This window comes from Ovis canadensis, chromosome 2 (genome assembly GCF_042477335.2).
Source record: "Ovis canadensis isolate MfBH-ARS-UI-01 breed Bighorn chromosome 2, ARS-UI_OviCan_v2, whole genome shotgun sequence".
Taxonomy (NCBI): domain Eukaryota; kingdom Metazoa; phylum Chordata; class Mammalia; order Artiodactyla; family Bovidae; genus Ovis; species Ovis canadensis.
Window position 1 is genome coordinate 155,864,113 of NC_091246.1, and position 21,362 is coordinate 155,885,474.

The 21,362-nt window shown below is 48.4% G+C and overlaps 1 protein-coding gene across 7 annotated transcripts in view; it reads right to left on the minus strand.

The window, feature by feature from the left end:
* Positions 1-351: 351 nt before the first annotated feature.
* The window catches only part of TANC1 (tetratricopeptide repeat, ankyrin repeat and coiled-coil containing 1), a 244,374-nt gene continuing 223,363 nt past the window's right edge, over positions 352-21,362 (minus strand). For all 7 annotated transcript variants that reach the window (XM_069577403.1, XM_069577399.1, XM_069577397.1 and 4 more), the window contains 8 exons: positions 13,674-13,807; positions 11,958-12,081; positions 11,463-11,638; positions 8,502-8,634; positions 7,091-7,182; positions 5,276-5,422; positions 4,287-4,387; positions 352-3,682 (listed from right to left, as the gene is read on the minus strand). In XM_069577403.1, coding sequence (XP_069433504.1) covers positions 2,287-3,682; positions 4,287-4,387; positions 5,276-5,422; positions 7,091-7,182; positions 8,502-8,634; positions 11,463-11,638; positions 11,958-12,081; positions 13,674-13,807 — 2,303 coding nt within the window. In that variant the 3' untranslated portion in view covers positions 352-2,286. The remainder of the gene's footprint in view (positions 3,683-4,286; positions 4,388-5,275; positions 5,423-7,090; positions 7,183-8,501; positions 8,635-11,462; positions 11,639-11,957; positions 12,082-13,673; positions 13,808-21,362) is intronic.

The following is a 21,362-nucleotide window of genomic DNA, read 5'->3' on the forward strand; positions in this document are numbered from 1 at the left end:
TAAACACGTTTAACTCAGAGATTAATACACATGTGAAGAACAAAATTTCACATCAGCACAGTGTTCAATGTATCACCAAAGTGAGAGCTAAAAACTGGATACCATGTTGCCAGTAAAAACAGATGCCAGGATTTCTGGAACAGACGTTTAGAAGGCTCCTCATGCATGCTCATTTCAGGCAAAAAGACTAATTTTGACCTTGAAATATTTTGGGATTTCTAGACGCCATTATCCTTGTTCTAAAATGAAAAGTAAACATGCATTTGTAGTATTACTGAAAATCAGGCTTTTCCCCTTTTTTAGGGACACGATCGCCCAGGATTAAAGTGAGGCAGACAGCTGACATCAGGATCTTCTCTACTCAGCCACTGTTTCATTTAATGCAAAACAAACTATTGTCTTTATTCCAGACAGACAAGTACAGTAGTTGTGCAGAAACAAAACTACATAATGAAAGAGTAAGACTTCCACAACATTAAAGAAAACAATAAATAAGCCATAGTAGTTATAGCAGAACCTCATGAAAAGCCTCTTAAAAAAAACACACAATAAAACTATACAGAGTACACTGTACACAGGAACTAATGTTGAAGAATGACACCAGAAGATTCCTATTCGTACAAGGCTATAATGATGCTTACAGGAACTTCATTACGACTCTTCATTTTTAAAACATTCTGTAAATATAGAACTTCCTTCTCTCCAAGTCTAGAAAATAATTTCACATCCCAACGTATAAAACAAACACTCCCACTTCTCTCAAAACTAGCATTTTAACATCCTCCAATAGCATATCATTTTCATATAAAAATACCTTTAACTCAAGGATCATTCCTGTACCTTATCTTTACAAATGAATAATACATCAGTTTGGACTTAAGTAGCACCTCAGAGGTGTTCATATAAATGAGATAAAGTGCCGTTACTTGGATAATGTTAACATGCCCTATATATCGCTCAGTGCAGTAAACAGCATGGATGAAGCTTAAAAAGCACATGCAAATATATGACTTCCAGATTAACTACTTGAAATAGTTATATTTACAAGTCTGAATACAACTTTAGCTATTTCATATATACAACATATAGCTCTAAAGTAATGACTGTATAATAAAAGCAATAGCCAACCATACCTTAAGTATCCAAATTAAATACTGTCCTTAGAGGACCTTGGAAGGCTTGTTCCAGGAGTGCTGTCATTGATAAAAGCACTTTGGGAATCAGTTGAGAGCTAATTTACACGTCACCGAGAATGCTGTATAAAAATACAGACTACTACTACTAAAACTTAGTGTTTTAGCCCACATTCAACTTAACTACCAATCATGATTCCAAACGGTTTATATCATTTTCAAATATTAAAAATACATTGAAGCAGGAATGTAGTTCCAAAAAAAGGTGCTATAAAAATATTTTAATGAGAACCATAACACAGAAATAAAAGTTGATCTTTTTAAGGGAACTGCTATGAAGAGAACATTACCTGGATGTTCTTGTATTTTGCTTAAAAAAAAAACCAGCTGTATAATATGTAAAGTCACATTTATATTCAGATAGAAATTACTCAGGTCTTTTATATACATATATACACACACACACACACACACTGACCCTTGAACAATGGGTTTGAACTGTGCAGGTCCACTTTTTTTCAGTCAGTATAGTACTACATGATCCACAGATGGTTAACACAAGGATGTGGAACTCTCCAGAGGACCAATCCATGTAAAGTTATACATGGATATTTGACTATAGAGGTTGGTGCCCCGAACCCCTACATTGTTTAAGGGTCAACCGTATGTATACATACATATATATATAAAGATTTGACTTATTGGAACTGTTACCTGAAAATTTCCTCTTTTCCAGGACATATCACCTGGATATTATGTCATGAGTTAAACTATTACTAGATATTTACATTATCTAAGAAATAATGTAATCTTAACTACATAGCAAATGCTAGGAGAAAAGTGATAAAAACCAAACAATTTTGTAAGAGAAAGGCATGAGTTAATGTCTTCCTGGCTGTCTTAAAATTATAACTTAATAGGCATAGCTAGTTGCAGTTTTCCAATTCTGGTTAGCATTCTTATTTCTGGTGACTTCTAATTTACTAAAGAAATTTAATCCGACACTTTTAGTATATCAATGGCATCTGATCCACTCCAGAGGGGAAAAAACATATGGCTAAAAAGTAATTTTTCTCATGTACAACCATTTAATTATTACCAGGCACCAACACACTGTCTTCCAAATACTACAAATGGGTCTCTCTCTTAAGGCTCACACATTTGATTCTATGAATGATCGCTTTGGTTTTGCTGAAGGGAGGTGACTCCTGTGGGCTTCACTGCTGATATGAGACTGCTGTTTAGACATACTTTCCTGATACAGATGTGAAATGGTTTTAGTTACCCTGCTGTCCTGACAGTGGGCTGGCATTTGGCACTTCTTTTCTTCTAGCTCCTTCACCTGGGCCCCGTTGTGGACACCTCCACTCAGGGTAGACCCAGGGCAGGCTTTGGCTTGCTTGAGAGAGGGCTTCTCAGAGTTCGAGGCCTGCAGGCCAGCTGCAGAAGGCGTGCTCGTCAGCAGCCCCTCTGGCACCGCACAGTGCCAGGTGCGGCCAGGCGGATGGTTCTGCTGCTGGAACCTCGCGGTCTTATCCATGATGCCCATGAATGGAGTATTGCGAGGTCTGTGCTCAGCTGTGCCACTCGGAACCTGGCTACCAACCTTGTCTTTAATTCGAGCATCTGGTCCTTGAACTTTGAAGCCATCCGAGAAACTGCTGCTTGAAGCCAAACTACTGGTGGAGCTTGACATCTTGATGCTGCTTGATGGAGAACCGGAAGAGCCTGAACTACTGAGGGAAGTCGGGTGTCGGGTGTCGCTGCAGCTCACTGGCCCCCCTGGGTTTAAAGGGACCACGTCCACAGCCACGGCAGCATGAGACAGAAGCCTCTCTGCACTTTTTATCTTGCTTGGTAAAGGATACGCAGCGTCGCCCTCACTGTGCTGCAGGTGGATTGCGGGGCTGGGCCCCAGCCGGTCGCCGAAGGGACCCGAGGCTGCTCCCTCCAGATGCAGGCTTCTGCTACCGGCGGGGGCAGTGGGCAGTCTTCCAGGCATGGGGCTCAGGGGAGGATTCAGCGGAGAGACCTGCGTCTTCGAGCTGCCGTTTCTCACACCCGCAGGTCCGGAGCCCAGGTGCTGGCTGGTCTTCACGATCTGCGCCTGCTTGGTGGGCTGCACCGTCAGCCCCGGCTGAGCCACCGCCTCCCTCAGGGTCTTGCCGGCCCCCGGCCGACTCTGCAGTGGCGACACGGGCCTTATCTTGGGCTGGAGCCCTTCCTGAAGGTTTCGGATGTACGGAGAGGGTGCAGACGAGGATGGCGGGGGCCTGGGAGCGAGGGAAATGGCTTCTTCAGGTGGCGACGTCTCCTCCTCTTCAGCCTCCCCAGGGTGAAAGTGGTCGTTCAGGCCGGGCGTCGGGGCATACTCCTCGTTGTCCGAGTCGGTGGCTGGGGCAGGCGGGGGGGCCTGCTGCTTCTGCTGCTGGCTCCTCTGGAGCTGCTTGCACTCCTCCTCCACGCGGGCCTGGAGCCGCCTGATCTCCTGGTTGGCGGGACAGAGCTTCACTGCTTCCCGCAAGTCAGCCAGGGCAGCCACGAACTGCCTTTATTTTAAAAGATATGATTACAAGTCACGTAAGAAAGAACTCTGAATGCAACTGTTCATAAAGCAGCTCTGCTTTAAAAGAAAAGGTAGCTGAGTGAGTTCTGTGTGGGTTTTGTGTGGATGGAACCCATCAAATTCAGCTAAGTGGGAGCACTAAATTCTAACCCAGACTCATGCAGTTCCAGGGCCCCAGCGTCTCTACAAAGACTAGATGGTGGGGGTGAGCTCAGCATAAAGCAAGGGGGTTAGAATCCTCTTCACATCACCTCCTCTGCCCCACCCCAAGCAACTCAAGTACTACTGACTTCACCCCCCCTTCCCCACGTGCCTCTGGTTGGCTGTCTGACTGGTAACATGGACTAAGCTGGGAACTTGATGTTGCAGTACAGGTGGAGAGGAGGAACAGTTAAGATGTCTCCAGAAAGTAAAAGTTTAGCCATTGCTAATGATTTCCACTGCTGTGCCTTCTGGAAGCTACCTACTCAGAATCAAAGAGGAGGAGAGGCACTCAGTGGTGCTCATGGATCAGAAGCCCCCAAAGCTTTGAGGCCAGAGCAAGATAAGAAGGCTTCACTAGCCTCCCATCTAACCCCAGACGGTACCTGCTACTTCTCTTGGCTCTGGCCCTGGCATAAAAGGCTTCGTAGGACTTTGGTTTCAACTCAAGGGCCTTGGAAGCAAATTCTTCCGCCATGCCGAAGTCCTGGTATCAATATTTAAATACACAAGTCAGAAGCAGCACTTAAACATGATGATAGCCAACTTTTTAATAGGAGTTTTGCTCTAGAGGTTGACAGAGAATCGGGACACAGTCAGAGCAAGGTGAAGGGGAAGGCAAGTCAGGCTTTTTGTTGTAGAGTTGGGTGACAGTTAAAGCGTATTAATGTTCTTATGGGAAGAATCCAACAGAGAAGCAAAAATGGTTAAACTCTGGAGCGAGGACAATGCTGGAAGCAGTGGAGCAAAGTGAAGGTCAATGAGAGCCGGCACCCAGGGGTTGGTGGCGGGGGGGGCCTTGCGGGGCGCAGATGCCTCAGGAAGGCGGGAAGAGTATATAGGCGCAGGAGCAGGAAGGTCACAGGCTTGCTGGAGGCAGGATGCAGTTAAAAAGAAAGCAAGTGGCACTGAAACAAACCTAGTTATGAGTTAACTGTGAGTTAACTACGGTTAATTATGAACTAACCAGTTCCTGGCTTACCTTTTAAGCAAACATAATAAACACTAGGCAGACTGTATGTAACGCATTTGTGTTGAATTTTACAACGATGCCCTTTCCTTCTGAACCTGGGGACGGACCACTCATGACAGCTCTGGCCACATGCAGCTGGGCAGAGGTGGAGGAGCGGTTTGCATGTGCTCATCATCACTGAGCCACAGAAACCATACCCACGTGCACTCCTCTCAACACCGTGGGGGGTGGGTGGGTGCCGTGACCTAATGACCGTCACCCCAGACAAGCAGTTCCCCGTGTACCAAGCTCACAGAAAAGTGCAAACTCAAGACAGGCAGTCTCATGACCAGGGCGTGGAAGGGCAGGCCTCCTCCACCACGAGAACAGTCTATGGCTGAAAGACTGGAATAAGGGGCTTACGTTTGTTTTCCTTCGGCAGCGAGACAGATTGAGATAGAGGGAAACTCTTAGCTCATTGAATGGTCTCATGTCCTCTCCAAATCCTTCTCGAGGAAATTTCCTTAAGGCGTACTGGTACCTTTGGGCTGCCTCTTTCATCTTCCCTTTCTAGGAATAAAAAGCCAGAGGAATTTATCTCTTTCAGATGCTGCAAGATGAATAAGGACCCTGCTGAGGACAGGCTGTGGCCAGAACCAGCCACAAACCGGCAGGGCCACATGGCCTCACTGCCCACATAGGTGTCTGTGACCAGAATCAGGTTATAGGGAGGGATCCGTAAATCGCCAAACCCATAGCTATCAGTCTTAAAACACTGGACTATTGTCCCCGTTATATATTTTTGACAAACATTTCATGAATGATCTCTCATGTAAGGACACCTTCATGCAAAGTGTAACAGAAATCAGATGGAAAAATTATGGCATTCTCAAGGCAAGTAGAGTCTTGTGGATAAACCTAGTGCTTGCTGGAGAATAATAATTTTTCTTTTAAGAAAAACTAAAACATGGGCTTTAATACCCCATGCAGCACCGCACATCATTTTCAAGGCTAAAGAAATCCATTTGCTCTGTCGGGACTGTCTCGCAGCAGGTATGAAGTCTGTTGAAAATGGCTTGGTATTTCTAACATAATTGCCTACCAAAATTCATATTAAAACCACTTCAAAGCCACAACAATACACACTCTGAACTCAATTTCAAACTGATTCCAAGCCAGGAACCCTGCTGGGTCATGCTATACGCCTATTTATTTGTTATTATTTAAAAAAAGAAAAAAGAAAGAAAAGGAAAACACAGCAAGTGCAGCTGCTTCATGGCAAAAAGGATTAAAATGGTCATGATGTATTGATAGTTTTTTTGTTTTCATAATCTTTTAATTCTGTCTAATCGGAGACCTGGAAAGAATGATGATCTATGGAAATGGCCTATTTCTCTAAACTCGGGGTTGGCAAACTACAGTTCCTGGGCCAAATCTGGCCTGCTACCTATTTCTGCAAACACCGTTTGGAACTTGACCTGGCTCCTCTGTGTGTCATCTCGGCTGAGTCTGTGCCACAAGAGCACAGTTTGGGGCGGGGGAGGGGTGCAGGGTGTGTGGTGTGTGTGACAAGAACCACAGAGCAAAGCCTAACATAGTTACTCCCCTCCTCTCTCCAGGCAAACTGTACTGACCTCTGATCTAAACTGGATGTCTTAGTGTGAAATTTGTTCAAGTCAAAATCACTACTCTTTACATTGTCTTTACATTTCTAAGGGAAAATGAGAAAAAAATTAATTTGCCTCCTGAGTAAGTATTATATATTATTGACTATTTTAAGTAAAAATCTCTCCAGAAACAGTTTCAAATTCCAGAGGCTTATAGATACTAAAATGAAGATAATAAAGGCTTGGGAGATTGCATGATTCTTTTCTTATGAAAATGTCTCCTGAGTGTTCCTTTCCCATGTCTCATGATTCCAGGCGCCAAAGAATTTCCTGTAGGACATGCCCGTTAAACTAGAAGCTACTCTGCCTCCATAGCAAGGCTTCAAGCCGTAAATCACAGTAATAGCCATAAGGGTTTGTTCAGAAATAATGGTTCTCAGACACAAAGAGGAGTGCGTTCCACCTGGAAGATACTGCTGTTAAGATATCAAAGCCCAGGCTTGAGGCCAGGATGGCACCTCCCGGAACGTCTCCTCGCTGAGCTACGTGCATCCTGTGCATCCATTATACCCCCAACTAAGAGGCTGCTTGCAGGCTGTCACGGCATCCCAGAAAGGGCGATACCACTTACTTTGTACATCACGTTTCCTTCCTCCATCAATTTCTGTAAAAGTATAATCAAAATATCAGGTTTGGAAGTGGCCATCGCCCAGGCAGCATTTCCTGCAAAATAAACATGTGTTCAGAGGCACTCGGGCAGGCTTGGAGGCAAGGAGCTCCATGCTTTAATACAGCACAGCGAAGCCTGCACACAGCGGAGCACCCAGCCTCACAGCACCCTGCAGCATGTCCTGCAGGCCCCGGACAACAATACAACAAAGAGAAGAGAGTGCTTAGGGGAGCTGCACCCTGCATACACCGTCACTGCGGTGGAAAAAAGTACTGGGACACGAAGGCATCAGTGGGGCCACGAGCCACCCTCTCTCCTGTGGAGAGCTGCTTCCAAATCATCTCAGCTCCCTGCAGTCCTGTCAGGACCACAGACAGGAGAAGGCAGGCCAGCGTTCACAGAATCTCTCATACTCGCCTCAGAGTCACAGCCAAGTCCGCGCTGAGATGCGAGCTCTGGCCCTGCTGCCGCCGGCCTCCCTGCCTCCGCCCGTGTCCCCTTCTCTCCCCCAGCGGCCAGCACGGCCACAAGCTCTGCTAAGCCTCTTCCCAACGCACAGGGAGCAGCACTTAAGGGCAGGCTCAGGTGCACAGCGGCCTGCGGCTCACCGTGACCCCAGGGGAGCTATTCTCCACCTTCAGCTGGGTGCCTCCTCTGTGACATGATGCTATGCTCATTCCCCTCTCACAGGGTGGGTGACGACGAAATAAGGCAAAACATGAAACTCTCACAATAGTTCCTGATACCGTGAGCTGCTTAATGATATTATCACCTTCATCGCAGTCCCCTCCCAGAACTGCTGGCAGCCAAAGGTCTGACATGAAACCGGAAAAAAAGGGTGCGGTCTGGATGCCCTTCCCCACTCTCTGAACTGCGTGCCACGGTCCCACCTCTCAGAGCTCTTACCCTCGGTATCTGTAAGTCACCCATCTTGTCTCTGGAAGTCCTGAGAACTTTCTCTCCCAGAACGTGTGCCGGGGTTGCCACTGCCCTTCCTGGCAGACTAGACGCCGCCTCCCAGACAGTGGTCCCCACACTCGCCTGCTCATGACAGCCGCCCGCCAGCTCTTGCCCACCCACCCTTCGCCCCTCCCCATGGAGCCCCCCAGAACTGCCCCCCCTGTTACTCCCACGCACCCCCGACACCCCCAGTGCTGGGCTGTCCCTCAACACTGGCCTCTGCTTTCTCCTCTTTTAAACACTCTGAATGACTGTGAGTAACTGAGTCTTAGAGAGGGACTGAAAAAAAAAAAAAACCCCTCCATACACCTGACCTCTTACTCCTTAACCTGGGAGCAGGTGAATGCAGTCCCTCACGAACTCTGAAATCTGAAGCTACCCTTCTTGTTGCTGCACTGAGGTGTTCACTGACCTAACTTGGCTCCTTTTCTCAGCAGCGTAACCACTACGGATGTGTTCCGACAACCGATGGCTCTGTCCAAGGGCCGCATACCGCTGTGGTCCACGTGCTCAATCACAGCCCCCTTGTCCACCAGATACAGCACCTGCAGAGAGAGCGCACAGGCCCTGAGGGCACAGGCCGAGGAGCCCTCGCCTCCCCCGAGGCCACAGCTGGTGTAGAAGCTGGAAATCTTAGTTTTACTCATCTCGGATGCCTCTGGCCTAATGGGATCCTAGAATGGAAATAAAGCTGACACAGAACAAAGCAGAGAAGTTGCAATCCAGAGCTCAAACCTGCTCTGCTAAAGTGATTGTGATGTTGGCAATGAGGAAGGCAGGCAGATGCTCCGGGAGTGGGTGGGGAGTGTGTCGGTGCACCCGGACCACAGACAGGTACGTGTGTGCCTTCACCTGTCTTCCCCACCCTACTTCCCAGGCCACAGGGATGAGACACAGTCACTTTTTCATCTCCAGTTACTTATTAGGAGGCAGGCTTCTGCCATAGCTCCAACGAGCTACCAGGTCACGGCAACGGGCACTCCAGAAATACTCAGATCCACACAGCCTGGATACAGAACCTGAAAAGGCTGGGATCCGCCAGACCCAGTTGTAATTCACTGTTAAGGCATAGGAAAGAGATTTGAATACAGGGACCGTAAAGATGGAAAGCTTAAGGCCATGCTACCAAGACTGACTTGATGTGACAAAACAGCTGTCACTTGGGCTAAACAGAGGACAGCAGGGAAAACCACACTGTGGTTTGATAGAAACTGAAAGCGCCAGGAAAACGGCTCCACTCACTGGGAAAATCTGTAGATTGCTTAGAGTTTCATGTGGATCTGATACATCAGTACACCAGCTGTTCACAAAATAACACTATAGAGGGATTAATATCCAGGATATGTAAAGAACTCCTACAACTCAACAACAAAAGCCTCAAATAACCCAATTTAAAAATAGGCAAAGCTGTGATAAGCCATAATGGACAGAATATTAAAAAGTATATATATATGTATGCATAACGGAGTCATTCTGCACAGAAGTTAGCACGCTGTAAATCAACTATACCTCAATAAAACTGAAAAAATAGGCAAAGGATCTGAACAGACATTTTTCCAAAGATGACATACAGATGGCCAGTAAACATGTGAGAAAATGTTCATCGCTAGGGAACTGCAAATCAGAGACACAAAACTCATTATTAACTATTAGGATGGCTACTGTTAAATGGACAGGGAGGCCTGGCGTGCTGCAATTCATGGGGTCGCAAAGAGTCGGACATGACTGAGCGACTGAACTGAACTGTTAAAAAAAAAAAAAAAACAGAATGAAACAGAAAGTGTTAGAGAGGATATGGAAAAACAGGTACCCATGCGCATTGCTGATAAGATGTAACCACTATGGACACAGTATGAAGGTTCCTCAATAAATTAAGAATAGTATTACCGCTTGACTCAGCACTCTTACTTCTGGGTATGTACTCAAGAGAATGGACAGATCTCCAAGAATTTGCAACATCTCGATGAAATCTTTTTTATGAAATAGTTCATAACAGCACTATTCATAATAGCCAAGAGGCGGAAGCAATGCACGTGCCGGCTGAGTGGATAAATGGATTAACAAAATGAGGCAAATACACAAACGGAATATCACTCAGCCTTAAGGACATCCTGACACACGCTATGACATGGACAAGCCTAGAAGGCATAATGCTGAGTGAACTCAGTCAGTCACAAAAGACAAATACTGTAAGCTTCCACTTGTATGAAGGGCCAAAAGTTGTCATTCAGAGAAACAGGAAGTATTGATAGAAAGATGGCTGCCAGAAGCTGGGGGTGAGGGGTGGTAATAAGGACTTACTGGTTAGTGGGTGCAGTTTCAGCTTCACACGACATAAAAAGAGCCTGGGCTCTCGCTGCACAACAGTGTAAAGTGTATGTAACACTACTGAAGTCTTCACTTAGGAATGGGTGCGATGGTAAATTTTATGTTTTGTGTTTATATCCAATTTTTTTTTTTTTTTAATGACAGAATACTAAGCTCCTTTACTCTTCCCTAATGTTGATAAACTAGAGGATCTGGTAAGGTAACACAAACGGAGAAAGAAAAGTGTGGAGATGTGAGGTTTAGTTAAGTAGCTGTTTTTGAAAATCGACACTTATGTACAATTTATAATGTCCAGGAAATTGAGACCATTTAATTCTAATATCACTGCCTTTTAAAAGCATCAGGCACAGATGTGCAGGATGGCTTCCACCCCAAGGTCCACAGCTCCCAGCAACACAGTACCTATCTGATTAATTCTCATGTTAGACACACGTAACTATTCATAAGTGATCATTCTCAAGGAGCTGAACATTCCTCCAGCACCTGCTTGGTGCACGGGACATAGAGACTGACAAAGATGTGGTTTTTCCCCTGAAAGACAATTTGTGGTTTTTCATTTATTAAGGTTTTATCCCTTCATTCCTCAGTTAGGGACTCAGGCATTTGACAAAGAGATAAAGACAGTGCCTAAAGCATTTTATATTATTTCGAGACAAAGCTGCATTGATTTAAAAGCAAACTATTTGAGCAGTAATTTCTCACGTATATGAAAGTGGTTTTTAAATGAACTACACAGGAATTCTCTTTCTATGAAAATTATAAGAAAATAACACTACATATGCATGTGGATACACACATGTCTGTGTGCAGTTCGTCATCGTGGGATTTTAAGCTTTCAAGAATCTATCGAAATCTTTACTCCAGTTCTGAAACAGACCGCATGCCACAGAACTAGCAGAAAACGAAAGCCACCCCACGGCACACGCGTACACCCCAGCCACACTGGGGCAGCATCACACACACTTGGGGATGGCTCAGATCCCAGATCAGTAGGCAGCCTGGCCCGCCTGGCGCGGGGGGGGAGCATGTCCACCGCGGTACCTACGGTCTCCGCGTCGCCGTAGAAGGCGGCCAGGTCCAAGGGGCTGCGGCCGTTCTTGTCCGTCTGGTCGATCTCGGCTCCCTCCTCCACTAGGAACTGGACAACAGCCCTGTGACCTTTCAGACACGCCCAGCTTAATGCCGACAGACCCTCCTTGTCCAGAGAAGAAAGGGTGGCACCTGAAAGAGAAGCCCATTCAATAAGACCTGAGCAAACCCTTTCGTATCCATAGGGGCCTGGCTTGCAGAATATGGCCACCAGGCTGGTGAACTCTGTAGTTGACGGGAGAAACGGTCGTCCCTGCTGTAGCTGAGCAATGGGTACAAGGGACGCACCCCTAAACCCTCTACTTGTGTGCAAGGCAGAAAACGTCCATAACTAATAGACTGAATAAAGAGATTTAAAAAAAAACTGAATCAGGAAGTACTAACTGGGTCTGCCAAAGCTCTTTTCTTTGTCCACCCAAGAGAAGCCCTCATGGGGGGACAGCGCCGCTACCTTTTGAAAGGAGAAATTCCACGGTGCTCAGGTGCCCTTCGCAAGCAGCCACCATGAGGGGCGTCCGGCCCTGCTTGTCACTTAGGTTCACGTCACAGCCGTGGTCCAACAGCAACCTAACAATCTGAAAGAAACACTGGGGATCACACACTTGCCACTACATCTGAAATCACATGCTCTCTGCTTGGGCTGGTTGTTCCACCTCTAAGAGGAGTGAAAGGACTCTCTTCTTTTCAAAAACCCCTCTAAGTTATGTGATCCATGGGGCTCGTAAAATCTGTATATTTTATTTCTTTGAACAGCCTCTTCTTTCAAATATATGCTCTTTTTAACATGCCCAATTCATTATCTATAAAACAGGCACACACAAGGCAGCAATTTGAAGGAGAGGGGGATCCTGAGCACAGTCAGGCAATGACAGGACAGCCCCTATGGAGCAGCTAAGCAGAACTAAAGACAGTGAGCCAGGGGCCCACAGGGTACTGATGCCATGTTTCTGGTGGGGAAACACCTACCCTCTCCCCTCAGCCGTCTGCTTCCAGGGACAGCTGGACCTTCACACCAGGGGGATTTTTACCAAAGCTTCCTGGACAAGAGTCTCTGCCTCAAAGTTATACCTTTGAACAGTACATGGTGAAAGGGGGATCAAAAAACCCAGATAGGCATCTCCTACAATGACCTTCCAGCGGGAGCTGCTCTGCCTAGGGGGCAGTGGTCCAGCTTCTCTCCCTCCAGGACCACATTCATTTTAATGTCACCACACAGAAGGGGGTGTATTGCCACTGCTTTCTCATTCTGGAGACACTAACAAACGCTTCCAAACTTCCTCACCACTTAGGGGACACTAAGACCAGGAGAGAGGATTGGCTAGGACATCACAAGGAGCTGTGAGAGTAACAGGGAATGGATAGTACAAACCAAGCTTTTAGAACCGGAAAGGAGAAAAGCCAGAAGCTTGGTGGGGAGCCCTCACGGCTCCTACTGACAGAGCTGGCAGGAATCAGAAGGGTCCCAACTCCATGATGTACACTTGGGTCTAGAAAATTCTTCCTATAAAGGATGTGGTGAGAGCCGTTTGTTTTTATGCAGCTGTGTGTAACCTGGTGCCAGGCATGGGGCAGATACATGGTCAGTGTTTACAAAATGAAGGAATGCAAGGCTAAACCGCTGCTCTCAGGGATCCCTTCATTACGAGCAACAGCACACCACTCCCAGGAAAAGAAGGCAGCCTGAGTCCCAGTGCAGGACCAGAGGGAGACGCTTCCTTCCCCAAAGAGCACAGCAGGACCATTCCTCTCCCAAGTGCGCTGGACAAAGGGGTCATCCTGGTATGACCCAGCAGCTCTGTTACAGCAAATCTCCTGACGACACGATGGGCCTCACCAGCTCCACTCCCAGGTCATGACACATAATGGGGTGGGGGGTGGTATGAGTAGAAGAGGGGTTCAGTTAGAAGAGGAGGCTTCGGCTGTGGCATGTGAACCACTGTCTAGAGGGAAGGACAGTGGCAGGTGGTGGGGGACAACCCTGGCCAGGTCTCTGACCCGGTTACCAGCCCACATGGCTGACGATGCTAGCCGGTCAGACGTCTGCCCTGCCGTTGCAGGACTCCCAGTACAAGCAGAAGCCAAGAATGTGAGAAAGACAGGGTCCAGCAGGGGCGATGGGCACTTTTTCCAACCACTGTTTCTGAAGCCTCCGGGGTCCCCTGGGTACCTGCCAATGCCCCTGGCGTGCCGCGCAGAACAATGGAGGGACCCCTCTCCTGTTAGTCCGAGACACGGCAGCTCCACGCTCCAGCAGCAGCTCACAGACCTCCAGCTTGCCTCGTCCAGCCGCGGCTGTCAGGGCTACAGGGAGGAAGAGACTGTTAGCACGATGGCCACATGGTGGTAGCCGAAGGAGGCCACAGATTCCGACACCCCTCCCACTTGGAGGAAGGGGACCACACACTCTGCCCCACTGAATCTGGGTGGGCTCTGTGACACCTCGGACCAACAGACTACAGCAGAAATGATGCCGCACCACTGTGTGGGCCCAGGCCCTGAGGGCAGCTTCTGATTCCTTGGAACACGCCTTGGAACCAGATGCCATGCTGGGAGGAAGCCCAAGCAGCCTTGAGATGAGGCCATGGGGAGAAGCTGTGTGTGGCTGACATCCCAGCAGAGAGCCAGCAACCCCGGCCACCATGTGTGTGTGCCATCCTGGAAATGGAGCCCCAGACTCCACCAAGCCACTCTACCACGGCAGCTCCATCTATGAGAGCCTTCTCTGCAAGCCCAGCCCAAATGCAGATTCAGGAGCCACAAAGCGTGTGTTATATTGTCGTCTTTTTCACAAACACAGAGATCAGTATTACAGTCCAGCCTCTCTCCTTCCCCTAAAGTCATACATTTCAGTCCACAAGAACTAATAAATACTGAGACAGTGAGAGTGTATCATATCATCCCTGCCTTCATGGAGCTTAGAATCTCCATAACAAGTCCAGATCCAGGACTAAGGATGTCGAGAAAGGAAAAAAAAAAAAGCGAACAGCCCAGTCTGGCCCTGAGGCAGGCGGCTGCTGCTGGCAGGGGAGGCTCTGCAGGGAGGCAGCCAAGGACAAAGTAGGAACTATGTGAAGGGCAAGAATACAGGGCAGGAATCCTCAGGACCACCTCATGGCAGCTGCTGCCCCTCTCCACGCCCAGGTCATGACACATAACGGGGGGCTGGGGGGGGCGGGGGGTGGTATGAGTAGAAGAGGGGTTCGGTTAGAAGAGGAGGCTTCGGCTGTGGCATGTTAACCACTGTCTAGAGGGAAGGACAGTGGCAGGTTGTGGGGGAAAACCCTGGCCAGGAAAGCTGTCTACAATGCAGAGAAGGAAGGAGAAGCTTGGGCCTGCCGCTGCAGCTCTAGTCCTGGGGCAATTCTTCTTTAAATACAGCCTCACCCCTACAAACTCCTGGCATTCCTACAAATCAGTCAGATGCCTCAGTATAAAAACTGGGAAAACACAGAAATAGGCCGTTCACAAAAGGTGAAGACCAAAGGCCAGTAACTCATGAAAAGTGCCCAACCTCACTAGTAGTCCAAGTAACTGCAAAAATGAGACCCACTGCTGGTTGAAGACATTCACATCCTTCCAGCCAGCAACCCAGGTGCAGACGTGCGCCCAGAGGTGCCCCTGGAGCACAGCAAGTTTAGCCTGGAGGCGCCCCTGGAGTGGAGGTGCCTATGGAGCACAGAGAGATGTGTACTCGTCACAGCCCTGAGCTGGAGCAGCCCAGCTGGCGCGGACCACCAACCCCATCAACAGATCACGGTGCGAACACTATACAGCAACCACAATAAACGCTACACAGCTGAATCAGTCGCCCAAATTTAACACTGATTCCAAGGAACAAAACAAAACAAACAGGGTAACAGTTTGGAACTCAGCACTCCTGGGCGGTTGCAGGACAGGCCCCAGCCACCCCCTTTCCAAGAGGGCGGGGCCCAGCCCCGCTGTGAAGCCAGCGGTCCCCCAGCACCCAGACAGCTGAAGTGGGGAACTGGGGGCTGAGCAGGGCAGGGTCCTTGCGTCCTCTCCAGACACTCCTCAGGATAGACAGCACCCCTGCTCCAACTGTGTTGGCCTGGCCGTGGCTTAACTCCCAGGAACACACACAGCAAAGGACATAAATGTGACATAGGGGCCCCATCTCCCTTGGAGGGACAAAGAAATCCTGTCTGCCTTACCAGCTTTCTGGAGATGGGGCAAACCAGAACAAACCGCGGATGGATGAAGTGGAAGCTACCAAGGGTCTCGACCCCAGGTGCCATTCCTACCTGTGTTATACCAACGGGCTCATCACCACCCATCACATGTCTAAGTTTGTAAATAAATTATATATACTGTAAACAGACTAGTATTTATACTGGTTTAGGTATATATATTAGAGAAGGCAATGGCACCCCATTCCAGTACTCTTGCCTGGAAAATCCCATGGACGGAGGAGCCTGGTAGGCTGCAGTCCATGGGGTCACTAGGAGTCGGACACGACTTAGCGACTTCACTTTCACTTTTCACTTTCATGCATTGGAGAAGGAAATGGCAACCCACTCCAGTGTTCTTGCCTGGAGAATCCCAGGGACGGGGGGAGCCTGGTGGGCTGCCGTCTGTGGGGGTCGCACAGAGTCGGACAAGACTGAAGCAACTTAGTAGCAGCAGCAGCAGGTATATATATACTGGTTTAGGTTCAGACAGATCTGAACACCTGGGGCTGGTTTGGGACATGGAGGATGTGAGCTACTACCTGGGGCCTGCGACTCCTCAGAGACCTTCCTGCAGTTAGGGAGCCCCTCCTCCGCAGGGAGCTGACTGTGGCACAAAGAAGGCACACGCGCTGCACGTGGCTAGATGTGGGCAGGACGGCATGGAAGGAACAAGCTCAAGCCTCTTCCATTTGATGAGCGGCTGATGCACCGTGACATTCCAGTCTCTCTTATTTGGTAAACAAGTTCCATGTGCATTATAAACGGGGCCTTTAAATCAAGATTTCTTTTGCAGCTGCCACTGATTTTTTTTTTTTTTTTTTGCAACAACAGCACATCAAAAATGACAGCCCAGCACTAAAAATAGGACCCTGTGTTTGAGGAAGGCGCCAGAAGAGCCAGAAGTTAGAGCAGCTGAAGTCAGAAGAGTGCCCCGAGACAGGGCTGGATTCCCTTGTCTTCCGTTCCAGCCTGACCGGCTGCACTTCCGGTGATCAGCCTGCCTTTGAGATGGTAAAATGCCTCTCAGCACAGGCTGGAGTCCCACACAGCTGGCCTAACAGGGATCGCAAGTTCTTAACCAGGCTCTCACTTTCAAATGACGCCCCAAACAGCGGGACCTGTGTTTCCCCTTTTCAACTCAGATTGAATCTTTGGTGTCATCAGGACCCCTGAGGCTGGTGGAGGGGGCGGGCAACTCAAGTTCCACCAGCCACAAGGATTTAAGGATACCATATTCAGAAACAAAGGACACTGAAGACAGTGAACCACAGGCTTAAACAAACCACAGCAGAATTCTGCCCAGGAATTCCAGCTATTCTGCTGCAGGCTGACCACCTGCCTCTGACAAGGGTCAGAGAAGAAGGGGGAAGGAGCAGGACAGGAGGAGAAAGCGCTTGATGGTGTGGCAAAGCCTTGGCTTCTGGCCGAGGGAATTTGAAGAGGAAGGAGGAAGAAAAAGGACTTGGTATGAATAGGCGGCAGGCTCTCAATATCAGTGTGAGCTCATGGCACTTCTCAAGACCCACACTGAACATAGTGTCTCCAACTAGCAAAATCCTCAACAAGATGGCATTTTTGGAGCTAAATTCCCATGAAGGCATATATCATTTTCTGACTAAAATTTTTCCGCAGCAATACAGTCTTCTGTCTGCAGAAGAGAGATCTGCCATGGCAGATGTTCATTTCAAGAAAACCCGATTCACACTCAGCAGCCCTTCACTGAGAACATCAGGGAGAGACGATTCTTGCTTAAATGGATCATTTGCAGGAATCTTATACGAACTAAAGTTCTCTGGGCAAAGACGCGATTTACAAAAACTCAACTGTCAGCTCACCTGGAACATAGTCATTCCATAAGCAGGGCTGTTTATGACATTTTATGCCAGGTCTGTCTGTCTCTCTCTCTCACACACACAGGGATGTGTGGCTTCATAGGCCCGGGGGTTTCAACGACGACTGTCGCCCCCAGCCCTGACATGCTTCTGTCTTTAGAAGGGTGACAGGTCGGAGCACACACAGGCAGTTCCCTGCTTCTGGACAGTGACCTTCTCTTACCTCATACACTGATGCCCCAGGCCGCCCTCCCAGGCCCGAGCTGAGCACAGGAGCCAGCTGCAGCCGCAGAAGCACTTCCTGCTGGCTGAGATGGCCGTGAGAGGGACGCATGGGGGCCAAGGGGCTCAGCTTGGCTTCTGCACTTGTGCTTACCGGTGCACTTTATTTCCTAACATACTGGTTTTTCCCCATCTCTCAGAAAAATGGATGGAAAAAGGACTGCCGTAAGCAGCAGGGTTCACACAGATGTCAATGAGCTGCGGCCACGATGGAGACCGTTAGATGTGATCAAGTGGAGACGAGCCTCGGCTGGAGGAGAGCAGAGGCGGAAGGCGTCACGGAATGCTGGGGACCTCAGTTTCTACACTATGACACTCAGGAAGGTAATCTGGGATTTCACAGTTTCTTACACCTCTTTGGGAGTGGCAGCACCTCCCCGTGCACTTTCTAATAACTGGCCTCTGGAGAAGTTGCTTGGAGAAGGCAACGGCACCCCACTCCAGCACTCCTGCCTGGAAAAGCCCATGGACGGAAGAGCCTGGTAGGCTGCAGTCCATGGGGTCGCGAAGAGTCAGACACGACTGAGCGACTTCACTTTCACTTTTCCCTTTCATACATTGGAGAAGGCAATGGCAACCCACTCCAGTGCTCTTGCCTGGAGAATCCCAGGGACGGGGGAGCCTGATGGGCTGCCGTCTATGGGGTCGCACAGAGTCGGACACGACTGCAGCGACTTAGCAGCAGGAGAAGTTGCTACCCCAGAGGTTACTCAGCCTATGTTTCGCTTTGCTGTCCCTGTGGGTCCGGGCAGGACTGCCACTCAGACAAGCTGGTCCCACAGGCCTCTGACTGAATGGAAGCAGCGCTCTGACCCCTCCCGGAAGGCCAGGGGACACCCCCTCCTCCACCTTCTACGGACTGCATTTATAAAAAACCCAAGCTCACAGCCTTGTTTGGGGAGGCATTTCCTTCCTGGCTGAGGGAGGGGGAGGCTTCCATGAAAAGAATAAACTTCCCAGCAGCTATAAATTCTTCATCTCCACAAAGACCTGAACCCTCAACAATGCAAAGGATAAAACGACACACAATAGACTGCTCTGACTGGAAAACGCCTTTGCTCTGGAGACCAACTCCCAGGAGCCTCCGGCACCCCTGGCCTTGGTGGACGCCCATTCTGGAGGGTGACCTTATGAATGGGAAGCCAGGACTGCCCAGACACTCCCTGAAGCACATGAGTGGCTGTTTGGAACACCTTCCTCATTGTTCTGACCCTTCCTTATCGGTCAGCATTTGGCACAAGTCTCCCAGGAGGGCCTGAAGCTGCAGGCCTCAGTGGGGTCAAGGAGAGGGAACCTCTGTTACAAGGCAACAGGCAGCAACCAAGCAGCACATGAAAATGTTGCCTCCCTCACTGTATCAGCCCATTTCCCAGTGAACTATTTATAAAGCAAGACAGGAGCCAGATGTGCAAGACACTCCTGATGTGCGACCAGTTCTAGAGTGAAAACATGCCATCAGTCTCTGTACACAGATTAAACACGAACCTCAAGTTGCCAAGGAATTGTTTTAAAGAAATAAAATATGCAACTGCCACGGGACTTCACGTGTGACCAAACTTCTTTGTCCCTTATAGTCTCTTTTGATGATGCGCTTTGTGATTCTAAGGAACCTAGGTTTTTAGAACTTTTAAAGAAGGATAAGAAAACAGTGCAATGTGAGATTACCAGACTAGATGGCAGAGTTAGAAGGACCCTGAGCTCGTCTCCTCTCAGGAGGAAAATAAGAAGATTCTGACATTTTCATAATATATTCTGATATTTGTGAAGTGCTTGCTACAGGACACTTGATGGTCCTTCACATTTACAAATTTATTTAATACACAACTAACTTCTATGAGGCAAGTACCACTCATCCTGGTTTTACTGATGAGGAAAATATGGCCCAGAGAAGTTAAAACAACTCATCTAAGGCCACACAGCTAGTGGGAGGCACGAAAACATTTGATGCCAGGGAGTCCAGTTGGAGTCTGAGTTCTTAACTCTCACACTTTGGCCCCTAAAGAATCTCCTTTTAAAAAATATTCAATCAATCAGACTAAGAATGTTGTTCTAGAACAAGGGTACCAGAAAATACTTTTCTTCTCCTGAAGAGTTGTTAAGCTTTCTCCGGCAGACAGTAAGAATAATCCGTAATGAGTGTGTTCCCTTCTCTCTCTGGTCACACGGCATCCTAAGGCCAAGACAGTAGCTCAACCTGGCAAACATGCAGGACGTTACGGAGGAATAGCCACGCTGTTCCTCGTGTCCTGTTTCTGACCTTTTTTTTTCCTTTTCTTATATATTTTATTTCAAAGAAGCCTCTTCAAGTCCTTTGAGGGATAATGTGTGCTATAAATAACATAAATTCAATTTAAAAACAATTTCCTAAAATATGGGATGACATAAATCACATTCCATACAGACTTTGTGCCAAAAATCTATCAGAAGACTGCAGCTCAGACCAGCTGTCACTTCTAAAGTGTGCTGAGAATGCTCACATTTTGGGTAGATCCTCTTACACACCACATTATTTAAGGCATGTACATTATGCTGTTCCCTTCTCTCCTTGAGGGGATACATGTGAGCGGGGCAGAGCAGAGTTTAATGCGGGACCCCACATGAGGGATCAATGCAAAACGGGGACCTTCTGACAAAACCATACTACACAAGTGTGTGCGTGCTCAGTCGCATCCGACTCTTTGAGACCCCACGGTCTGTAGCCCACTAGGCTCCTCTGTCTATGGGATTTCCCAGGCATGCATACTGGAGTAGGTGGCCATTTCCTTCTCCTCTTTCAGACCCAGGGATCAAAACTGTGTCTCTTGCATCTCCTGCACTGGCAGGCAGATTCTTTACTGCTAGTGCCCAGCCTCAAAAACAGAAAGAATCCAAATGTATTTCAACAGGAATTTTAAACAATCAAGATGACTTTTCGACAGGAGAGCAGGTGAACCTCCTGAGCTAGGAGGGAATGTCTGAAAGAACAAGCAGCCATGTTTGTGGGTAAAGATGCTCTAAGCTACCAAAATGCATATGAGTACATGTTTTTATGTTGGAAGCCCAGGTTTTGTGTTTTAATCAAAAGGAAGGAACTCACTAGAACAAAGGCCTCTGTGTACAGCAAAAGCAGCGCAATGGAGGTGGGGCACAGGGTCTTGGTAAGCGGTCAAGCCACCAGTACACAGGCACCTGAGATGCCTCTGCGGGCTGCCGCGGGCTCCCTCCTTGCCCCTCACCTGCCCTGCAGGACTGAGACACTGTCAGTTGATTCCTGCTGTCCTCTCAGCAGAGGACAGATCTCCATGTCAGGGGCAACCCCCGGGTGTCTTCTAGGGCAGAAAGGGGACAGGGTGTGGCTGCACCCAGTCCCTCCCCTGTTCATTCCAATCTTCTCTATTAAGAGTGAATCTGTGCCTATCCTCAGCTCCTTCCAGAGCCTGAGTTAACCCCTCCTCCAGTGCCTACATTACTCCACTCTGTCCCTCCCCTCTCATAGTCCTGGGTTACCCCCCTCCCATTTCCCTCCCTTTAGGGTCCTGAGTTGCCCCCTCCCATCCTTTCCAGGGTTCTGGG